The following is a 20,612-nucleotide window of genomic DNA, read 5'->3' on the forward strand; positions in this document are numbered from 1 at the left end:
TGTTTCTGAGAATAGTAAAAGGATTTTTTACTGTTCCTAAGAACAGTGAAGAATTTTTGAATTTTTACTGTTCATGCAAACAGAAAAAAATGTAATGTTCCTGCGAACAGTAGAATTTTTGCTGCTATTGCAAACAGAAAAAATTTTACACTCCCTGCTAACAGAAATGCTTTACTGTTCTTGAGAACTATAAAATAATTTTTTTCTGTTCCTACAAAGAGTAAAGAATTTTATTACTGTTCTTGTGCATAGAATTTTTACTGTTCCTGCAAACAGGAAAATTTTATTGTTCCCATTGTTCCTATGAACATTTTACTGTTTTAGAAAACAGGAAAATTTTACCATTTTTGGAAACAAGAAACAATAAAAGGGACTTTTACTGTTTCTGCGAATAGTAAAAGGATTTTTTACTGTTCCTACGAACAGTGAAAAACTTTTGATTTTTTACTGTTCCTGCAAAAAGAAAAAATGTATTCCTTTTGTGAACTTCTCTTGTTTTAAGTTTTTTTGTAGGGGCGGACGTCTCTTGACATCCACACAACCTCCTTCTGTAAACAGTAAACGATTTTTTTCACAGTTCCTAAGAACAGTACAATTTCGAATGTTCCTGGGAATAGTTTGAAGTTTGAATTTTTACTGTTCCTCAAAATATAAAGATTTTTACGCTTCTTGCGAACAGAAATGCTTTACTGTTCTTGACAACAATAAAGGATTCTTTAACCGTTCCTACAAGTAGAAAAAAATTATTCTTCCTGTGAACAGTGTGAGATTTTTTTATTGTTCGTGCAAAAAGTAAGTGGATTTAATTTACTGTTCTTTGAAAGGATTTTTCTTATTGTTTCTACGAACAGTATAGATTTTTTACTGTTCCTGCAAATATAAAAATTTTTGCCTTGTGAACAAAAATGCCTTACTGTTCTTGAGAACAACAATTTTTTTACTGTTCCTGGGAATAGTAGAATTTTTACTTTTCAGCAATCAGGAAAATTTTATTCTTTCTGAGAACAGAAAAAGGATTTTTATTGTTCCTATGAACAGTATAATTTTTACTGTTAATTTGTAAATTAAAAATATTTAAATTAGAATCGAACTGTTCTCGAAGGAAGATCAATGATCCTTAATTACGAATTAGTACGACTTGAACGAAATTTTCACGCATTTTATTTAATCGGAAATGTAGCCTTACTTTTTATTTGTAAAATTAACAAATTATTTGTTAAATTTTGAAATAATTTCAGTGGTTTTTTGCTGTGTATTTGGCAGCGACATCTACGAGTAGGTATTGGAATCGGGTTTTTTTGTCAGAATCTTGACAGTCATCCCGCAGTGTATGAGTTAAAAATCTTCCAGTCTCAATTTGGTTGTTTAAGCGTGAGTTATAGGTGAAATTGTGTTTCAGGATGGATAGTAAGTTCCCTCTTCATGCCCTGGTGCCAAAAAGTGAAACAGGAGCGTCGAATTTCCTCGCCAAGTATCCAGAATTCGATGGGAAAGATGTTACGATTGCAATTTTTGATTCAGGAGTCGATAGCCGGAGTTCTGGCCTTCAGGTAAGTTCCAGATTTCTTCCTGGAATTCCTAAATGGTTCTCTAAAAAGCAATCTTTAATTTGATCATGGGTCATTGGACAGATGACTCCGGGGAAAGAGGTGAAGGTGATTGAGAGATTCGACTGCAGTGGAACAGGTGATGTGGACATGACAAAGAAAGTAACAGCCCAGGCAGGAGTCATTGTTGGTCTCTCAGGGCGAAGTCTCAAGGTGGGCAGGTGCCTTTAGGGGCTGTCGTCAGGGGAAAGTTATTGACACGAAGGTCTCTTTCAGGTGTCGCAGCTCATGAAGAAGGCCAATGTCAATGGCGAAGAATTCCGGGTTGGACTCAAGAGTCTCTATGATCTCTATCCCACCAAAATACGCGAGAAGATTATAGCTGAGAACAAGATCAAGCACTGGGATGAACCCCATAAGAAATCCGTTGCAGATGTCTCGAGGAAATTGGAGGAATTTGACTTGAGTCATCCCTCGGGTAAGTTTCATCCTGAAAATTCCCCATGGAATATCCTCATGAGAAAAGCCCTTCCGCAACCCCCTACAGCCACCAATAATCCCCTTCCCTACCGGGAGAAGCTGAAGAAGGACAATCTGGACGCTTCGCTGGAGATGCTGAATTTCTGTGAGAAGAAATTCACAGAATTCAAAACCACGTACGATTGCGTCCTCCTGGCCACAGATAAAGGATGGATGGCTGTCATTGATACAACGGAAACGGTAAGGTTTTTTTATTTGCGGTCAATTTAATCCACCACGAAAAATGCCTAAACACTTGGCTTTTTTTAGGGCGATCTCGAAAATGCCATTCATATCAGGGAATACAGCGGAAACTACGATATCCAAGTCATTAACGATTATCTATCGATCTCTGTGAATGTTCACAATGCCGGAGATACGCTGGAAATTGTGGGAATGTGCTGTAAGTTATGCTTTAATATTTATTTACTTACAGAAATCTTGATAATAGACAGGATAATTTTTCTGCCAATTTAGAAATCGTTATCTATAAATTTTTCGAAGCATGAAGCTCAACGCAAAATGATAAAATTTCCAGTGGAATAATCAGGGAATTTAGTACAAAATGTTTTTGTGAACAGAATTTGCTGCAACACTAATAAATTTACAGGAAATTCTGCCTTTGAGAGATTTATTTGAAGATTATCTCGTAAACTAAAAGAGATTGCCCAACTAAATTTTTATATTGCATACATTTAGATGCGATTATCTTGAAATCACAGCTTTTGTAATTCTGAGGTCAATTGAACTGTCTTAGATCGGTCTCATATTTACATAGTAGATGTTTTTAACATCCTTGATTCTAAAAGAGACCAGTAGGGGAATTCTGTAACGCTCTGGCAATGCCATATGACAAATTGGGTTCGAATCTTAGGAGAGCTTTTTTCGAAAATGCGATTCTGTAGCCGTGACATTGCCATTTCAGCTCACGTGACATTGTCAGAAGCCACATAGGGTAAGTGTGCCAAATTCCGGCCAGCTTGCAATTTCGGCCACCTTTTTTGTTCCTCGAATTTCCATGAACTTTTATATTTTACGTACTCTATAGAGATTATACAATGCAAAAAAATAACAAAAAATGTATCTTCGACAAACGAGATGACGTGAAAAAGACATTGGAAGAATTCCCGAAGGGCAAGGAACTATGAGAATGAAGGTGGCCGAAATAGGGCACCAAAGATATGTCTATATTTTTATTCATTTTAAAATGTATTAAGAATGATTTTAGAGTAAATAAAGACGGTAAACTCTTTACAAGGTTCCAAGCAACACTCTTACAAAAGAAAGAATAAAAAAATCTATTTGCATTTAAAATATTACATTTCAAACTTGAGACTTTGACGCTTGCATGCAACTATGCCGAAATTTGGCACACTTACCCCATTTGAGATTTCTGGCAATTCAAATGACAATGAATTTTATTAAACAAATCAACCAAGACGTACTGTATTTTCATAAAGTGATCAAGTAAAGGGATTTCATTAAAAATTCAATGAATTGCATTTTCGAACTCATATGATATGACTAAAAAAGCTCGAATGGCATTGTCAGGTTTCGAACTCACGCGTGACAATGCCACGAAAATTACAGAATTCCCCTACAGGACCTGTATTCAGGCTAGTCCAACTGAAAAGAAGATTTTTCAAAACTCTGTATTATTTCATGTAAAAATGAGTTTGATTCAGTTTACTGAGAGAAATCCGAAAAAATTAAAATAACATTCCGGAAATGTTAATTTTACCCTGCAATATTGATCCGAAATCGGTGTAAATATTATGATTTTTAGGTGTATTAGGGGTTACAGTTACCTTTTTCGTGTTAATTTTACCCTTAAAAAGGTGTAAAATTAACATAAAAAATGTTGACATATTTTTACACCCGAAAAGTGTTAAAGTTATGAGGAAAAAAAAAGTTAATCGCACCCTCTTTTTTCTCAGTGTTGGAATACAATTTGTCTTGCTGGAATGCCCACTCCTGCTCACGAAAATTTTTTGTATACTTGCGGCCTCAGGGTATCTTCCAAGAGAATTTCCCTGTATTTATTGTCACTGGAGCATCCATTAAGCTTTTTCAAATCATCATAAACAATGGTTCTTCACTTAAAGTGACCATTAGAATTAAGGGAGTTTCCTGAATTAGGATGCCAAAAATGATCTGTTTCTCCCTACGACAACAAAATAATGTAACTCTTTCAGCCAATGTACTAGAAATACTTGAGATAGAATGTTCATATTTTGGAATTAGTTTCTTACAGTTTAAAAATTATTTTTTTAAAGAAAAAATTGTATCTATTATGGAGGCGCGGGGAGCCGTTGTCAAACACATGTCTTAACGGTCATTGAATTTAAATTCTGTACCTTAATTTATTACAAATTCTATTGATTAAGATAGAGTAACTATCCAAGTAAACACACTTTCAACCAGAATTCAAATCAAAAAGAGGATGAAGGCCAATTTAAAGGAATTCGACGGGATGTCGAATTTACCGTCCGCCATTTTGAGCAAAATTTTTGCATGACTTCAAGCGAAGCAAGAAAAGAACAACAAAATGTATTCCCATCTCTGTTGGGATATTTTTTTCCAAATAATTGAAGGGCTAAAGTAACGAGTGATCCATTCCCGACAGAAATTGGAATATCCATTGCCCAGGAATAAATTATCTAAAATCACTCAATTTGCGTATGATGTATAATACCATGGTAAGGAATGGGTTTAATAGAAGGCCAAAGCATCCCCATAGCAAAAGAAAGCGGAATAGGAATAATAAGCGAAAAATTCCTCGGAATTTTCCAGTATTTTTCCTTGAAAAAAAAAATCCATGGAAATTTTCCACCGAGTATGAGATAAGGTAATACGGTAAAGGAAAATTTGCATAAGAATTTCACTGAAAATACGTAAGTTAACGAAATACGGTGAGGGTACGGGGACTATTTTAATGTCAATATGATACTGCCCTAAAATAAATTTAAGCCCTCCCGATCCCCTGACCCGAGCTAGAAAAGGTCAAAAATTCAATTTTCAAATGATCATATCTCCAAAACTAATTGTCAGAATTTGCAAAGTTATTGTGTAATACTACAACTCTTTTGACAACCCAATTTCATGCGATTTAATCAAAAGTCCGATTATTCGAAAAATCGATTTTCCAAAATTAAATTTCGAATATTTCAAAAAGTATTTGATGCTTTTTCTTTACATTTTAATATGTTGTAGCTGAGGTCGAGACCTTTCCAGCAGTGGCTTAGCTATCTGGCTTAATTCCTCTAATTCCTCATCAAACATGATTTTTTTTTTAGAAAATTGTTGTTTAGGATTGAACATTAAGGGCAAATGATTCATTAGATTTTGAAAAATTAAAAAAAAAATTGGTTGTTATTAAAAGATTTGAGACTTCCGGGAACTGGGCTAAACTTCCAGTCTGAAACCGACATTAGATAATGTTGACTTATGGGGGGTCGTTGAAGACCGGAAGTCGATTGATTTGGTCTATAGCCAAGTCACAAGCTTTCGAACAAATAAAAAATATTTTTTAAAAAAATATTTGAGAAAGATACATCAATTACGGTTACTTACTATACCGACTCATTGAGCCCGATGCAGTCGGATTGGAAATTTCAAGATCCTTCAAAAAATCCAAATTTAAGGAAATGGCTTGAAAATAAGGCCCTCTAAATTCGATATCGATATCGAAACGTTTTTCGAACATATGTATTCGAGGACGAAATATTCACAAATTTACAAATTCCCTTCAGTTTAAGTCTATTCGGGCCCTTAGCCGATTTCAACGAATTTTTAGAATGTTGTAACTAAGATAGAGACCTTTTTCAACGATGAATAGCATCTGTATCAACTCTGCCCTATTATATCCCGAATCTTTCGAACTTGACTTGATTTTATCTCTAATGATTATCAACCAATTTTAATTAAATGCTTTTGTTGGCCTTCAGACCTCAAACTATTTAGAATAGAAAATGACCTGTGATAAGCCCTGATAAGCTTATGGTAGCTGAGATTCTTTATAGGCGCGACCTAGGAATACATGAAACTCGAATCTCAGGTACCATAACTCTATCTGGGCTTATTATTGTTTTTTTTTTTTCATTTGAAAATTTTACATGATTCCAATTTTGAGCTAGAATCTTCCCTTCTAGCAAGTCACGGAACGCACGTATCTGCAATTGCTTGTGGCTATCAGTCTGAGAACAGGGATCTCGATGGGGTGGCTCCGGGCGCTAAAGTGGTGTCCCTGACCATTGGGGATGGACGCCTGGGGTCCATGGAAACGGGTACAGCAGTTGTGCGTGCCATAATTAAAGTAATGGAATTGTGCAATGCAGGACGAAAGATTGATGTGATCAACATGAGTTACGGCGAACATGCCCATTGGTCCAATTCTGGGCGCATTGGGGAGCTCATGAGTGAAGTGGTGAATAAGTATGGGGTGATCTGGGTGGCTTCAGCGGGCAATCATGGGCCAGCTCTGTGCACAATTGGAACGCCTCCGGATGTCTGTCAGCCCTGTTGCGTTGGCGTTGGAGCCTACGTGTCTCCCGAGATGATGGAGGCTGAATATGTTCTGAGGGCAAAGTATGGGGATGTTTACACCTGGACATCACGTGATCCCTGCATCGATGGTGGAGCTGGAGTTACAATTTCTGCTCCAGGTGCTGCCATAACTTCCGTCCCGGAATTTGCTCTGACTCGTGCTCAGTTGATGAATGGCACGAGTATGGCAGCTCCACATGTCTCCGGGGCAATTGCTCTGCTCATTAGTGGTCTGAAGCAGAGGAAAATCCCCTATTCTCCATACAGCATCAAGAGAGCCCTCACAAATACTGCCACAAACCTCAAAACTGTCGATCCATTTGCCCAAGGGAGTGGACTGCTCAATGTTGAACGGGCCTTTGAGCATCTTCTGGCCAATGCCAAAGAGCCAGAAGCCAGTGTAAGGTTCAATATCACTGTGTCCAATTGCAATGCCAAGGGCATTCATATCCGCCATGGAGTTTTGAGTAAACCCGAAGAGTTTTCAGTCAATATCGAACCGGTTTTCTTCAATGACAAAGAAACTGGTGAGTCTCTTTTATTTTTTTTTTGTTTAAAATTTCAGGGATTTTAAAATATTTCTTTAGCTCCAAAGGACAAGATTGCATTCAATGTGAGACTGATCCTGACGACTGGTGATGAATGGGTGCAATGTGGAAAGTTCTTGGATCTCTGCTACTCTGCAAGATCCTTCTTCGTTCGCATTGATCCGACTGGTTTGCGTCCGGGAGTTCATCGATCAAGGTTAGTCTTATGAAATTCCAATTTTTATCCTTGAATTTAGAGAAAAAGCCTTCAAATGTTTCTTCCAAAAAATTGTTTAATATTTTTTCGACTTCTGTGGTCCGAGCGGGACCTTTCTGGATCGAAAAAATTTGAAAAATTTAATGAAGAGTTCCAAAATTACATAAATATTTCGAAAATTTCACAACAATTCCTTGAAATAGAAAGTTAATCTTACGTTGTTTATTATTACTTGGCATTGAATAAACGAGCAGTAAAAAGTCAAATTTGGTCAGCAAAAAAATCCAAATGATCAGTAAAAAATAAAAAAAGGCAGCAAAAAGTTTAAAAAGATAAGTAAAAAATTAGAAAAGAGCATTACTTTATTAAAAGCGGTCAGTAAAAAATGAAAAGTGGTAAGCAAAAAATTAAAACGTGATCAGTAAAAAGTAAAAAGTGATCAGTGAAAAATAAAACATGATCAGTAAAAAGTAAAAGATGATCAGTAAAAAACAAAAAGTGGTCAGTAAAAAATAAAAAGTGGTCAGTAAAAAATTTAAAATGAGCAGTAAAAATATTGGACCGATTTTTATTTTTTACTGACCACTTTTAATTTTTTACTGACCTCTTTTAATTTTTTGCTGACCACTTTATTTTTTACTGCTCATTTTTAATGTTTTACTGCTTTTTAATTTTTTTTTGCTGCTCATTTTTATTTTTTTTTTTGCTGATCAACTTGAATATTTTTACTGCTCACTTTTAATTTTTTACTGATTAATTTTTAATTTTTTACTGATCAACTCGAATATATCTACTGATCAATTCGAAGTTTTTACTGACCAAATTTAACTTTTTACTGACAAAATTTTACTTTTTTATTGTCAAAATTGAAAATTTTTGCTGATTATTTCGAATTGCTTACTGATCAAATTTGATTTTCTGCTGACCACTTTTGACTTTTTACTGACCATTTGTTTTTTGCCTTATTACTTTACTTTTATTACTTTATTTGATCACAAGAATAGGGTCATCCCTTTTACAATTGTGATAAAAAAAAAACAGAAAAAAGAGGAACATAAAAATAGAGAATAACGAGAATTCAAAATTAAGAAAGTTCAAGAAACAAATTAATTGCTTCTAGGATCCAGCCTGAAGATAGAAATTACGAATAGCAGCCGCAGAAATACGGCAATCACTTGGAAGAGTTTATTAATTTTCAAATAAAATAAGTGAAACAGGAAAATCTTAAATTATTGACAGATTTTAATTTTTGGCTGACCAATTTGAATATTTTTACCTGTCAATTGAACGTTTTACTGTTCATTTCCTAAATTTTTCATCAAGCAATTTTGATTTTTTTTACTACCATTTTTTTATTCTTCCTACACATTTATGATTTCTTTTGTAATCATTTTTTTTTTCAAAAACATTTTTTAGCCATTTTTTTTATTTTTTTGTAGATAAAGTTTTACTGTTTGCTATTCGTTTGTTCGTTGCTTTATTTGTAATTCTTTTTATTGCTCGAACTTCCCAGAGAGAGAGAGAGAGAGAGAGCAGTAGGGGAGACTGGGGCAAAAAGTTACAAATCGAAAAATTCAAAATTCAATATCTTCCAAGTTAAAAAAGATAGCGGCTCAAATTTTTTCTATAGATAGCCTCCATAGACCTTCTTCACTGTCGTAAGTTTCTTAGAATTCGAACAAGAAATTTAGAAAATAAAAAATATCGAAATTTTTAGCCCCATTTTTGAAATATTTTCCTTGCAGAAGATAACAATTATTAGCTACTTATTTTCCAAAATTGATGCACTAGTGAATATTTTCTAAATAATTTGGATTTTTTGAATACGAATTCGCTATCTATTTTAGAATTTCACAAAAGTTCTTTTCTCCAGAAATCCTTTTATTAAAAATGGCCACTTGGGGTAAAAAGTAACAAAAGGTATAGAACAAAAAGTAACAAAAAAGCGAAGCAATTTCTGATGTCTCACGGCGAAAAGAAACGTCATTATCATGTCTCGCCGCTTTTTGTGTTTGCATTGCTCAAACGATTTGCAGTCTTTTTTTTCGAGAAAAGCACTTTTGTCGTTTTCTCACTTTTCTCGCAGAGAAAACGGTCTTTTACAAAGGTGAGATGAATAAATTTTCTATAAAAAATATGTCCTCTAGGTATTTTTTCAAATTTACGGAAGCCTGTAATGAAGCGAATCAAAATATGATAATACCCAATGTCTGGTACTATTTGCCCCAGCATTTTTGAGAATTGTCACAAAATTACCTTTTAAAAGTTGACTCGATAAACGTATTTCTTTACACAATAGAGGAAAATGATTTTCACAAAGTTGTTGAGCGGTAAATTTCCTAGAAAATTGCGCTAATTAGAAATTTTTGAAGCTCTCGAGTAGCTTGTAAAAAAATAAAATATCCGTTTTGTGACTTTTTGCCCCAGTCTCCCCTATATTATAATCCCTCGATTTTAAGTTATATATTTTAACTCCTTATCCTCCGTATTTTAGTAGAATTTTGGAAATCTGAAGTTTGGAGTTGTTTGGCAACTCCACACGAAATGTCGAGAGAAAAATACCTGTCCAAAATAAGGATTATGACCTCACTGGTGAACCTCGTAAAAAAATTTCCCATCTTTCACACGAAAAATCTAATTCACAAGGCTAATCTCACTTCAGATCTAATGTACAAATCACAATTAACGTGAATCAACACAATATTCAATGAATATTCAATAATATAACTCAGAAAAGCGAAGAAACATTGTTAGCACTTCACCACAGCTAAATAAGACTGAAGTAAATACAGTAGACTCTTCGATATCCAGCACTTCGATATCCGGGTGACAGCTGCCAAACACTGGCGGTTGATATATTCAAAATTATTTTCACTAAACATGAAGTTTGTCCAGAGTGAATTAAAGTATTATTAACATTGTATCGAAGTTTTTAATACATAATTGTGATAAAAAATGAAACATAAGCACACCATGAAGAAAATTCTCTTTTTCTTTGTCAGACAGAAAATAAATTCACACTGCACAAAATAGAAAAACCGTTGATCATTCAAAAAACCTAAATGTCATTTTGTCCCCCAGTCAGCCGGATATCGAAGAGTCTACTGTACAAAGTTCTGTCATATTTCTCGTAAGCAATTGCTCACACTGAATTTTCAACAAAGCAATTTTAACTCAAATAATATTCAAAATTGAACGTATTTAGTGTTAACATCTTCCATAAAAAACAAATATTTAGATGGAATTCATTATTCATCAAATATTGGAATCAAAATCCATCATTTTAATCAATTTATTTTTAGTGTCCGATTTTATCCTCAAAGTGTCCAAAATAAGAAACTGGACAAAATGATGAGCCTTTCTCCTATATCAAAAGTTCGTAGAACTTAGTAAAATCAACAATGCTATTCAAATTAACTAAAGCTACAATTTAAAAAAAAAGCTTAGAAGATGACAAATCAAATGTATTTTAATGTTTTAAAGAAAACGCAAAATACTGCAGAAATAGTTTTTAATATTATTTCAGCACTAATGCGAGATTTACTGAAAATTATTAGAATCTACCAGACATTAGTAAAAGTTCTGAAATGTCGGATAGATCTCTGAAAGTTGTTATTTTTTCTTGTTACTTAATTTTATAACTCCATAGAATTTTCTGTCAATGAGACTTTAGTAAAAACATTCATTATAAAATTGATTTAAAAAAAACCTTGGAATTTAGTAAAAGGAACAAAAAATAGTAAATCTACCAAAAATTAGTAGAATCTACCGGAAATTGATCCAATTCAGTAGAAATGGTATTGACTTCTAAAAGTTGTCGTTTAATATTTTTATAGATTCATTGAATAAAATTTATAGGAATACTTTCAGGATATAGTAAAATTAACAAAGTTACTAAAATCAATGAAGGGCTTTGCACTGAGAAAAAGAGGGTGCGATTAACTTTTTTTCCTCATAACTTTAACACTTTTTAGATGTAAAAATATATCAACATTTTTTAATGTTAAGTTTACACCTTTTTAAGGGTAAAATTAACATGTAAAAGGGTAACTTTAACCCCTAATACACCTAAAAAGGGTAATATTTACACCGATTTTGGATCAATACCGCAGGGTAAAATTAACATTTCTGGAATGTAATTTTGACTTTTTCGGATTTCTCTCAAGTGTAGGAATTACTTCTCTTTAAAGAAGTTTTTGAAGGCTCTTTTCTACTCTAACAAAAATGTTTTTAGATTAAATTTTGTGCAGTATAGAAATTCTGTAGTGTGAAAATCCACTTTCAGCATAAGAGCCTTTGATTCGAAGAATGTGGAAAAGGGTCCAGTGTTTGAGGTACCAATTACAGTTGTTCAGCCGATTGTTGTTGGTGCAGATCAGATGTTTGTGCATCGTCTCCCAGAACAAACTTACATGCCCAACACAATTGTTCGTCAATTCATTTATGTGCCCAAATATGCCACTTGGGCTGTACTGAAACTCAAGGCTGAGGATGCAAATGGGGGTAAATTTCTTGTCCATACAATGCAAGTTCTCCCGGCAAAATACTGCAAGGCACTGGAGACACAGAAAATCATCTCAGTGTCCAATGAATGCGACACGTTGTTGCCATTCAAGTGCGAGGGTGACAATATTCTTGAGGTTTGCATTGCCAAGTACTGGTCTAATTTGGGTCAGACATCCATCACGGGTTCTGTTGAATTCCATGGCATTTATTCCGGCAATGGAAGTGAGTTTTTGTTGCTTATAAATTGCATATTTTTTGGCTTTTATTGCAAGAAAGATGATAAACTACTGATAGGCTATTATTTTTCTTTCACAAAGATACAATGCATGCAGCAAATGGGATTCATCGGATTGATATGAGAGCATTGAGAACAGAAGAAGTTCTACCGTCAATTTCGCTCAAAAATGCTGTTGTTGTGCTAAGACCGACTGAATCGTCAATTACACCGCTAACAAATCGTGATGTATTGCCACCAAGTCGACAAATCTACCAGAATGTCCTCACGTATAGTCTCAATCTGACGAAGCATCAAGAATTCTCTCTCCATGCACCGCTTTTCAGTAGTGTCCTGTACGAATCGGAATTTGAGTCACAGTTTTGGATGATTTTCGACAAGAACTGCATGATGGTGGGATCCGGCGATGCGTATTCCAATGGGAACTTTATCAAGTTGGAAAAAGGAGAGTACACCATACGACTCCAGGTAAGTTTATTACGTGAAATTCTTAATAATCACATCCATTGTAATCATCACAAAATTTAACGTCATCCGATCGGGCCTAAACTTTGCTAAATTGTGTTTTTCGACTCCCTCACTGAGAAAAAAAAACGAGGGTGCGATTAACTTTTTTTCCTCAAAACCTCCAAAGGTGTAAAATGTTAATTTTACACCTTTTTAAGGGTAAAATTAACATGAAAAAGGGTAACTTTAACCCTTAATACACCTAAAAAGCATAATATTTACACCGATTTCTGATCAATACTTCAGGGTAAAATTAACATTTCCGGAATGTTATTTTAACCTTTTCGGATTTCTCTCAGTGCTGACTCGAGGTACAGGGTAGAATAGCCTAATTCAAAACCTGTTCGAAATGCAAATTCTTAACAATTCCATATGGAAACGTTCGAAGTTAAATAGCTGAAGCTCAATGACACGGATCGGGCTGAAATTGGACGAGATTCTTTATAGTAATATCCTATAGCTGCAGTTTATATCTTGTAAACGACAAAATTATAATCTTAGACCTCTCTGATCCGATTTTCAATGAAATGATCTTCATGAATTTTTCAAAAATTTGAAAAAGAAAGAAGAAAATTAGCTCCTAACCAAATTCAAAACTGATGCATAAGAAAGTAGAGGAATTAGTGACAAGAATCCTAAAGAAAAGACCAACCAATAACCACTGAGGAAAACACGATAAGTGTCGAAAGCTCTGGTAAAATTGTGTGTTTGATTCATAGGATTTGATCAACAAATTTCGATGAAATTTTATGAAATTTTCAGGTGACAAAGAAGTGCGACAGAGAAATCTAAATTTCTTGATATCAAATATGTTCATCTGATTTTGAAAAATTTAATGAAATTTTTCTGAGAATTTTTATTAATTTTATGAGAATTTAAAGTCGGTTTTAAGTTTTCAGATGTAAGATAAGTGAAATAGGGAAACTCAAAATTGCTAATTTATTTTAATTTTTTGATTGTCCTTTTTTATATTTTTCTGTTTCTTTTTTATCTTTTTACTGCTCAATTATTATTTTTTTAATATTCTTTTTTAACTTTTCAAAGATATATCATGTTTTTTACTGGCCATTTTATTTTCAGAATTTCGTTTTGAGATTTTGTTTTCTCAATAATTCAGTCCATATGGAATGAATCGATCTCAATTATTAGTATTTTGTATCTTATCCTAAGGCCTAAGAGCTTTCGATAAAGAAAAACTTAAGCCCTAACGACCTCCCTGACCAAAGCTATTATGAGGGATCCAAAATTGATCTTAAAATGGTTCTAATAGAAAAATCAATTTTCGAAAATACTATGTCGATTAATTCGGATCTTTCATTTTTAATTTTAGTGAAATTTGAATATATTGTTATGTAGCTTATGTCGAGACCTTTTCAATGGTAGATCGCACTATGCTCTTGCTTTACCCTAATCTGAGCTATGAATGAAAATATCTTGACCAGACTATGTTTGCGGTGCTTATTAACCGATTTCAGTAAAGTTTTAGTATTGCTACGAATATGGATAGAAGACCCCGATCCTTGTAACAAATGCATCATGGCGGACCGACTACCTCCTTAGTGATAATTTGTTCCCTAACCTATAATTTGATTTGGGTACAATACCCGTGAACTCCAAGCTTAGGTCTGTTGTAGACGTAGTTAGGGATTGATGTAGCGTCAGGGTGGTCGATGGAAAGCCCCACACATGACCTGAAGAATAGATCTCCCAAACTCTGACGATTCCACTGCCATTTGGAGCTCTCTTTATTCTTGACGGCAGTCATTTGGGCAACTTCATAATCCTCAGAGTGTAAGGAGATACCCAGGTTTTATCTCTTAAGAGATTCCGTTTCTCGATTTTCAATCAGCTCTAAGGGGCTCGCCTGGTCAAATGCTCTAACAAAGGAGATGCGTGTTTTCCATTCACACAGCAGGCGACTCACCATGAACTATGATTGGTGCAACAGGCAATAAATAACCTGGATCATGACGTGGCAATTTAAAATTCCTCTTTCTTTTTCTTCTCCACCTACATCGTCTCTGTTGTCTTTCACAGACATATTTGTTGCCCTCCCGAAGTATAGGGATTACGTGTAAAAATTACACCGCAGCTAATATTCTGCAATTTTAGCCCCAAAACGGGCTTTTGGGGCTATAGGAGGCACAAAGGTGTATTGTAGAGATAGGGGGGGGGGTTTATCATGAATAATTCACTAGGGGAGACTGGGGCAAGAAGTCACAACATGGATATTTTAGTTTTTTACAAGCTACTCCAGCGCCCCAGAAATTTTTAATTAGGGCAGTTTTATAGGAAATTTACTGCTCTACAACTTTCTGAAAGTCATTTTCCTCTATTTTGTAATGAAATACATTTATCAATCTGTTTTCTAAAAGGTAATTTTGTGAAAATTCTCAAACATGCTGGGGCAAATAGTACCAGGTATGGGATATTATCATATTTTGATTTGCTTTATTACGGGCTTTCATAAATTTAAAAAAATAGCTAGGTGACTTATTTTCATAGGAAATTTATTCCTATGTGTTTTTAAAACACAGTTTTCTCTATTTGAACGAGAAAAGTGCTTTTCAAGCTGCAGTCGAGTTCCTCAAATTTGAACTCCTCAAATTTGAACGATGGTTGAGTTCAAAATGTAAAATTTGAGGTTATGTGAAGAAAGTTTTGCGTGGAGTCTGAATTAGAACTATTTTTCTCTGGTGTTTCTTCAATATTATCGTATTATATTAACTTCCTCAACAAATTTCATTTCTTTAACAATAAATTACATTGATATATTCTCTATAATTATGTTTCTTAAATTTGGGAAAGTGCATTTCACATGAATTCCGTTACGTTTTTGATAGTATTGTTCAAATTTGAGGAGTGAGAAATGTCATCTATACCCCCCAAAATGTTCAAATTTGAGGAACTCTACTGTATTTTAGAAGAAAACAAACAAGAGACTGCTAATCGTTTGACCAATGAAAACAAGAAGCGGCGAGATGAGGAAATGATGTTTCTTCTCGCCATGAGACGTTAGAAAATTCTTCGGTCTTTGTTACTTTTTGCTCCATACCTTTTGTTACTTTTTACCCCAAGTGGTCATTTTTAATAAAAGGATTTCTGGAGAAAAGAATCTTTGTAAAGTTCTTAAATAGATAGTGGTTTCGTATTCAAAGAATCTAAATTATTTAGAAAATACTTACCAGTGCATCAATTTTGGAAAATAAATAGGTAAAAATTGATATCTGTTTCAAGGAAAACATTTTAAAAATAGGGCTAAAAATTTCAATATTTTTTATTTTCTGAATTCCTTGTTCGAATTCTAAGAAACTTACGACTTTGAAGAAGGTCTATAGAGGCCATCTATGAAAAAAAAAATTCAAGCCGCTATCTCTTTTATCTTGGAAGATATTGAATTTTCAAATTTTGAATTTGTGACTTTTTACCCCAGTCTCCCCTACTCTACGAACTGATTTACTGGCGCTTTTTTCTAATGCAGAACGTGACTGGGCTCTATTTAATGTTCATTAATAGAATTCAATGAAGTTTCTTTTTCTTTTGTTGGCCTTCTGAACATAAACTATTTAAAATAGAAAATGACCAGTGATAGGCCCTGGTAAGTTTGTGATAGCTGAGATTTCTTCCCGTCAATCTCGAAGTGCTTGCAACTCGGAATACATACATATTCAATTGTGAGTTGAATTTTGGGAGTAAAGCATCACGTCTACCCAATTTTAACTGTTTCCGCTGCCAAAAAACAATTTACTCGACGCGATTCTTCACCATAAAAATTCAATTTATAATCGAATTTTTACTCATTTCGAATTGCAAACACTCCGAGGTAGTCCTCCGAGGTAGTGGCCTTATCACTGGATTTATTCAATGGCTAAATACTACAGTAGACTCTCGCTCAATCACTTCCTTTTCAATCGGGCGAAAAATTTTGTTGGCAATTTTCACGTTTGATTTTAAAGCAAATTTGTTCAAATTCACTGTAGTTCCTCTTGTTTTATCGTGATTCTTTATATTTGAACGCTTTTTGTGGGATTTACAATGATTTTGATGCCCAAATCTCTCGATAATTTGGATGACAGTTTTCCCCATATGCCCGATTGAGAGAGAGTCTACTGTACTGTCTATGTTTTAATGCTCATTTTTAATTTTTCACTGCTCTTTTGTACAGTACGGTGCCTAATCTTTTAGATTTTGATAATTTTCCCTTGTTCAAGTGTTGCTCTGTGTCACCGGAATATTCTGAATTTTCTCGGCTTTCTTGGAAAATCGATAAGATCAAGTTCTTAGGCAGAATTATAGGGGACATTTTGATCTATATTTCACTCATATCATCTTCGTGTCAGTTCATCTAATTCCTAGGTATTTTAGTTTAAATCTAGCTCATGACCTTGGTTTATCACTAGCTTTGGTAGCATTCGTAACCTTACAAGTTCCTTTCGTTTTTTTTTGCTTGTCGGTTAGGTTCGTCATGAGAAGAAGGAGTTGCTAGAGAAAGTTTCTGAAGCCACAGTTATTGCTACATTTAAGCTCCAATCACCCATTTCTTTAGACGTCTATCGGAGTTTTAGTGCAGCCACGACAGGTGGAAAGAAAATTGCGGCTTTTCAGTTGAATAGCAAGGCTCCAAAGCCCATTTATGTCACTCCGTTGTCCAATGAGAAAGTCACAAAGGCGGGCTTTCCCAGTCAATGTTCCTGGTTAGATGGGACAGTGACGTATGCCAAGGATGAACTTGGCAGGAAGGTGGATACTGTACCCTTCCAATACATTTTGATTGAGGGTCCGTCGGCTAAGAAGCCGAATGGCTGTGCCAAGGAGAACAAGAGCAAGCTAGAGGAGTACAAGGAGGGTCTGCGTGACTATCAGAATGGGATGATTCCCAAATTGGATTTGGCTGATGCTGAAGAGATTTATCAGGAGTTGATTGTGAGCAATCCCAAATTTTTGGCTGCTCATATTTCGCTGATACAGAATCTCGAGACGGCTGAGCCAAAGACTCTTATGCCACATGCGTATGTGGCAACTGTGGAGAAGATGGAGGACAAGAAAGGTCTCAAGACAACCCTCAATCGTATCATTGACTTGGCCGATCTGGTTATCAGGGAGTCGGATGTTGAGGGTTTGTTGAGTTACTACGGGATTAAGACGGATACACGGCCGGATGCGGCAAAGATTAAGGCCAACATGGACAAACAGAAGAGTGTCCTGTTGGAGGCATATGGCAAGAAGATCATTGCAATGGGAAAGTTACATGTAGTAATGGCAAATGCTGAAGAAGTTGAAGAACTTCTCAATGAAATTGACGAGGTATTTACGGGTATTGGTAAGTTTACGGACATCAATGACGTGAAGTACCTGCCAGTGGGAGTGTGGCATGCATTTCTGCACAAACACTTTGGACGCATGAGTAAGTATCTGCACAAATTGTATGAGGAGAAGCAGCAGAGGGAGATACTAGAGGAGCAGCGTCGGGTGTTCCGGGAGCTCAATTGGTGTCATGTGGAAAAAGTCATGGACAGAATTATTGTCAATGCCAATCCACAAACTTATAGACTGTTCTGAGAAGGCATTTATCTTTAAAATTTTTCTATTGACAGTTCTTTTTTTTAATTTCGGATAATTTTATGATATTTCTTCGCAGTTTTAGCTGAGTTTCTGATCTTTGATCGCGATGGTGTATTAAAAAAAAATTCTCTAAAATCATTTAGTGAAAAAAAAAAATACAAAAAATACTTTTCTAAATGAATAAAGTATATTCAGAAGGATAAGGTTGTTTATTTAGACTTCGTGAGAATTTGTGTTCAACGCATGCGCACCTTCTTCAATGGCTATCGCCGTCTTAGCGTTGCTTTCAAGCTCTCTAGGACAACACCGGCGTGAGCGGAAACGTTTTAATAAGTTCATCTATCTGCTAGTCTACGGAGATATCACACTAGAAAATTTCACATTAAAGTTAAAGTGAAGAGTTGCTCATTAAAACTTCTAGAACCACTCGAAATCGCTGATTGAGTCAGGACACATTGATAGAATTGCTCAATGTCGCGATGGCACACAGGTTGTCAAATGAGTGTTTTTGTTTTTGAAGCATTTCAGTCGTTTGAGCGAAAATGTGCAATTTTAGTGAAAAAAAAGAAGTTTTCCTCCTGTACACTACTTTTGTGTCGTGTAAAAGGACCCGCTAAGCGAGAAGGTGTCGTTGAAATTCTTTGGGGCGATTTTTTTGGACATAATAATTTACTCCGGATGACTTCGGAAGAATTTAAAGAGCTGCTTCAAATCGTAGGGCTTTATTTTCAAAGAAGACTAAGAAAATGAGGGAGCCAACATCACTCAAATCCCGACTGAGGTGTGAGTTTCGGCGATTGGTGACTCAATTTGTCGCAAACGCCCTGAAAACCATCAGATCGGCTGCCTCGATTTTTGTATTCCCGGCAGTTGTAGTCCCAAATGACGGTTTCCTGATGCACAGCCTCAATTAATTCGACCACCATCTCATTTGGTCGAACACATTTTTGTTTAGCTTTTTTCTTACTTATCCTCTGCACCGATCTTTTTCAAAGTCTTTTGTCCTTTCTCCATCTCGTGTGCGATAAATGGTAGGTATTAGCACTACTTTTTATTACAATTTAATCACAAATAAATTGGTGAGAAAATCGTGACGCAGAAACTACCCGAATGATTGCAATAAAGTAGTACCTGATGAAAATTTAATGAGCAAATTTTGCTCATAAATTTGCGCTCAGTTCTCATTAATTTGCTCATTAAAAATCAATCGTATTTATGCTATTTTAATCTATTTAAACCAATTTTTGTTACTCGAGTCCACTTTTTTTATCACTAAATGAATTGATTTCAAAAAGATCTTGACCAAATTTGCACATTAGGACACAGAACAGCAACAGTTAATGTGAATCACATTAAAATTTTAATGTGAAATTCTCTGGTGTGATATCAAAGTCATGATATTAATATCATGGAAGGCAATCTCAGGCAACCCCGAATTTTGTTTTGAGGTAGAATCTTTCTGAAGAAAACAACCAATCTTTTCGTGGTTTTTGCAGCGAATTAAGCACGAACTTTGCAGATAAATGAAGGCAAAACGAGATAGCAGCATATTCAGCAGAGACAACAATACAGTAGACTCTCTCAAATTCGGGCATATGGGACAGAAATGTCAGCCGAATTAGACAGAAATTCGGGCGACAAAGTTTTTGAAATGCAACGATTTTTTATTCATATGCATAGATTCATGATATTGAGTTTACACACTCATATATAACGTAAATTGCATGAAAATCCCTCAATAATGCAAAATCACATCAAAACTAAGACAAACCATGTCAAATTTGAGCATATTTGATTCATTTGATAATCCAAACTTGAAAAATGACAACAAACTTTTTTCAAATGTAACCGCTGCCTGAATTAAAAAGTAGCCCGATCTTAAAAGAGCCGAATTTGCGAGAGTCTACTGTATTAAAAACCTTTTTCAGTTTGTCAAGACCAGGGTTTCGCGAATTTTTTACATTTTACATTTTATATCATTTTTTACATAGTAAAAAAAGCCTTTAACATGTGCTACATTTTTAACATGTAAAGTTAAAATGTAAAATTGATTGTTACCCATCAAATAACAAGTTCAATTTTTTTTTACTCAATCAAAGATTTCGCTGTAATCAGTAAAATATTTTGTGGCTTTATGCTGTAAAGCTGGTCGTCTAAAATGCATGATGAAATTTACTGACAATCCCAATTCAAATTTTCTACTACTCATTTGAACCAATATATTAGTAACCATCTAAACGAATAATAATTTTTGAACTTCTATATCTACATACTCAGGGAGTTTTCCAATTGTTCCGGGGTTTCTGCAAATGAACAATATTGTAAAAATCATTGAAATTAAGATTTATTTCCTACTCGTTTCATAACGATAATTTTTTTGGGGGATTTTGCTATATACCTTGTCCAAGACATCACATTCCAGAAAACAATGTTCATGAAGAGAATCA

The 20,612-nt window shown here is 34.8% G+C and overlaps 1 protein-coding gene across 1 annotated transcript; it reads left to right on the plus strand.

Moving 5' to 3' along the window:
- Nucleotides 1-1,300: 1,300 nt before the first annotated feature.
- On the plus strand, nucleotides 1,301-18,364 carry LOC129802391 (tripeptidyl-peptidase 2). Its single transcript, XM_055848159.1, has 10 exons — nucleotides 1,301-1,550; nucleotides 1,632-1,760; nucleotides 1,824-2,025; nucleotides 2,095-2,267; nucleotides 2,337-2,469; nucleotides 6,218-7,138; nucleotides 7,199-7,355; nucleotides 11,641-12,083; nucleotides 12,179-12,564; nucleotides 17,062-18,364. The coding sequence occupies exons 1-10, from the start codon at nucleotides 1,401-1,403 to the stop codon at nucleotides 18,160-18,162; spliced, it is 3,795 nt and encodes a 1,264-aa protein (XP_055704134.1). The 5' UTR covers nucleotides 1,301-1,400; the 3' UTR covers nucleotides 18,163-18,364.
- Nucleotides 18,365-20,612: the final 2,248 nt, after the last annotated feature.

Source organism: Phlebotomus papatasi, chromosome 2, assembly GCF_024763615.1.
Source record: "Phlebotomus papatasi isolate M1 chromosome 2, Ppap_2.1, whole genome shotgun sequence".
NCBI lineage: Eukaryota > Metazoa > Arthropoda > Insecta > Diptera > Psychodidae > Phlebotomus > Phlebotomus papatasi.

Bases quoted from the DNA above. Each gene is read 5' to 3' on its own strand.
- LOC129802391 (XM_055848159.1), top strand. From the start codon at position 1,401: ATGGATAGTAAGTTCCCTCTTCATGCCCTGGTGCCAAAAAGTGAAACA. The intron at 1,551-1,631 runs GTAAGTTCCAGA...GTCATTGGACAG, and splicing joins GCCGGAGTTCTGGCCTTCAG to ATGACTCCGGGGAAAGAGGT. The intron at 12,084-12,178 runs GTGAGTTTTTGT...TCTTTCACAAAG, and splicing joins CATTTATTCCGGCAATGGAA to ATACAATGCATGCAGCAAAT.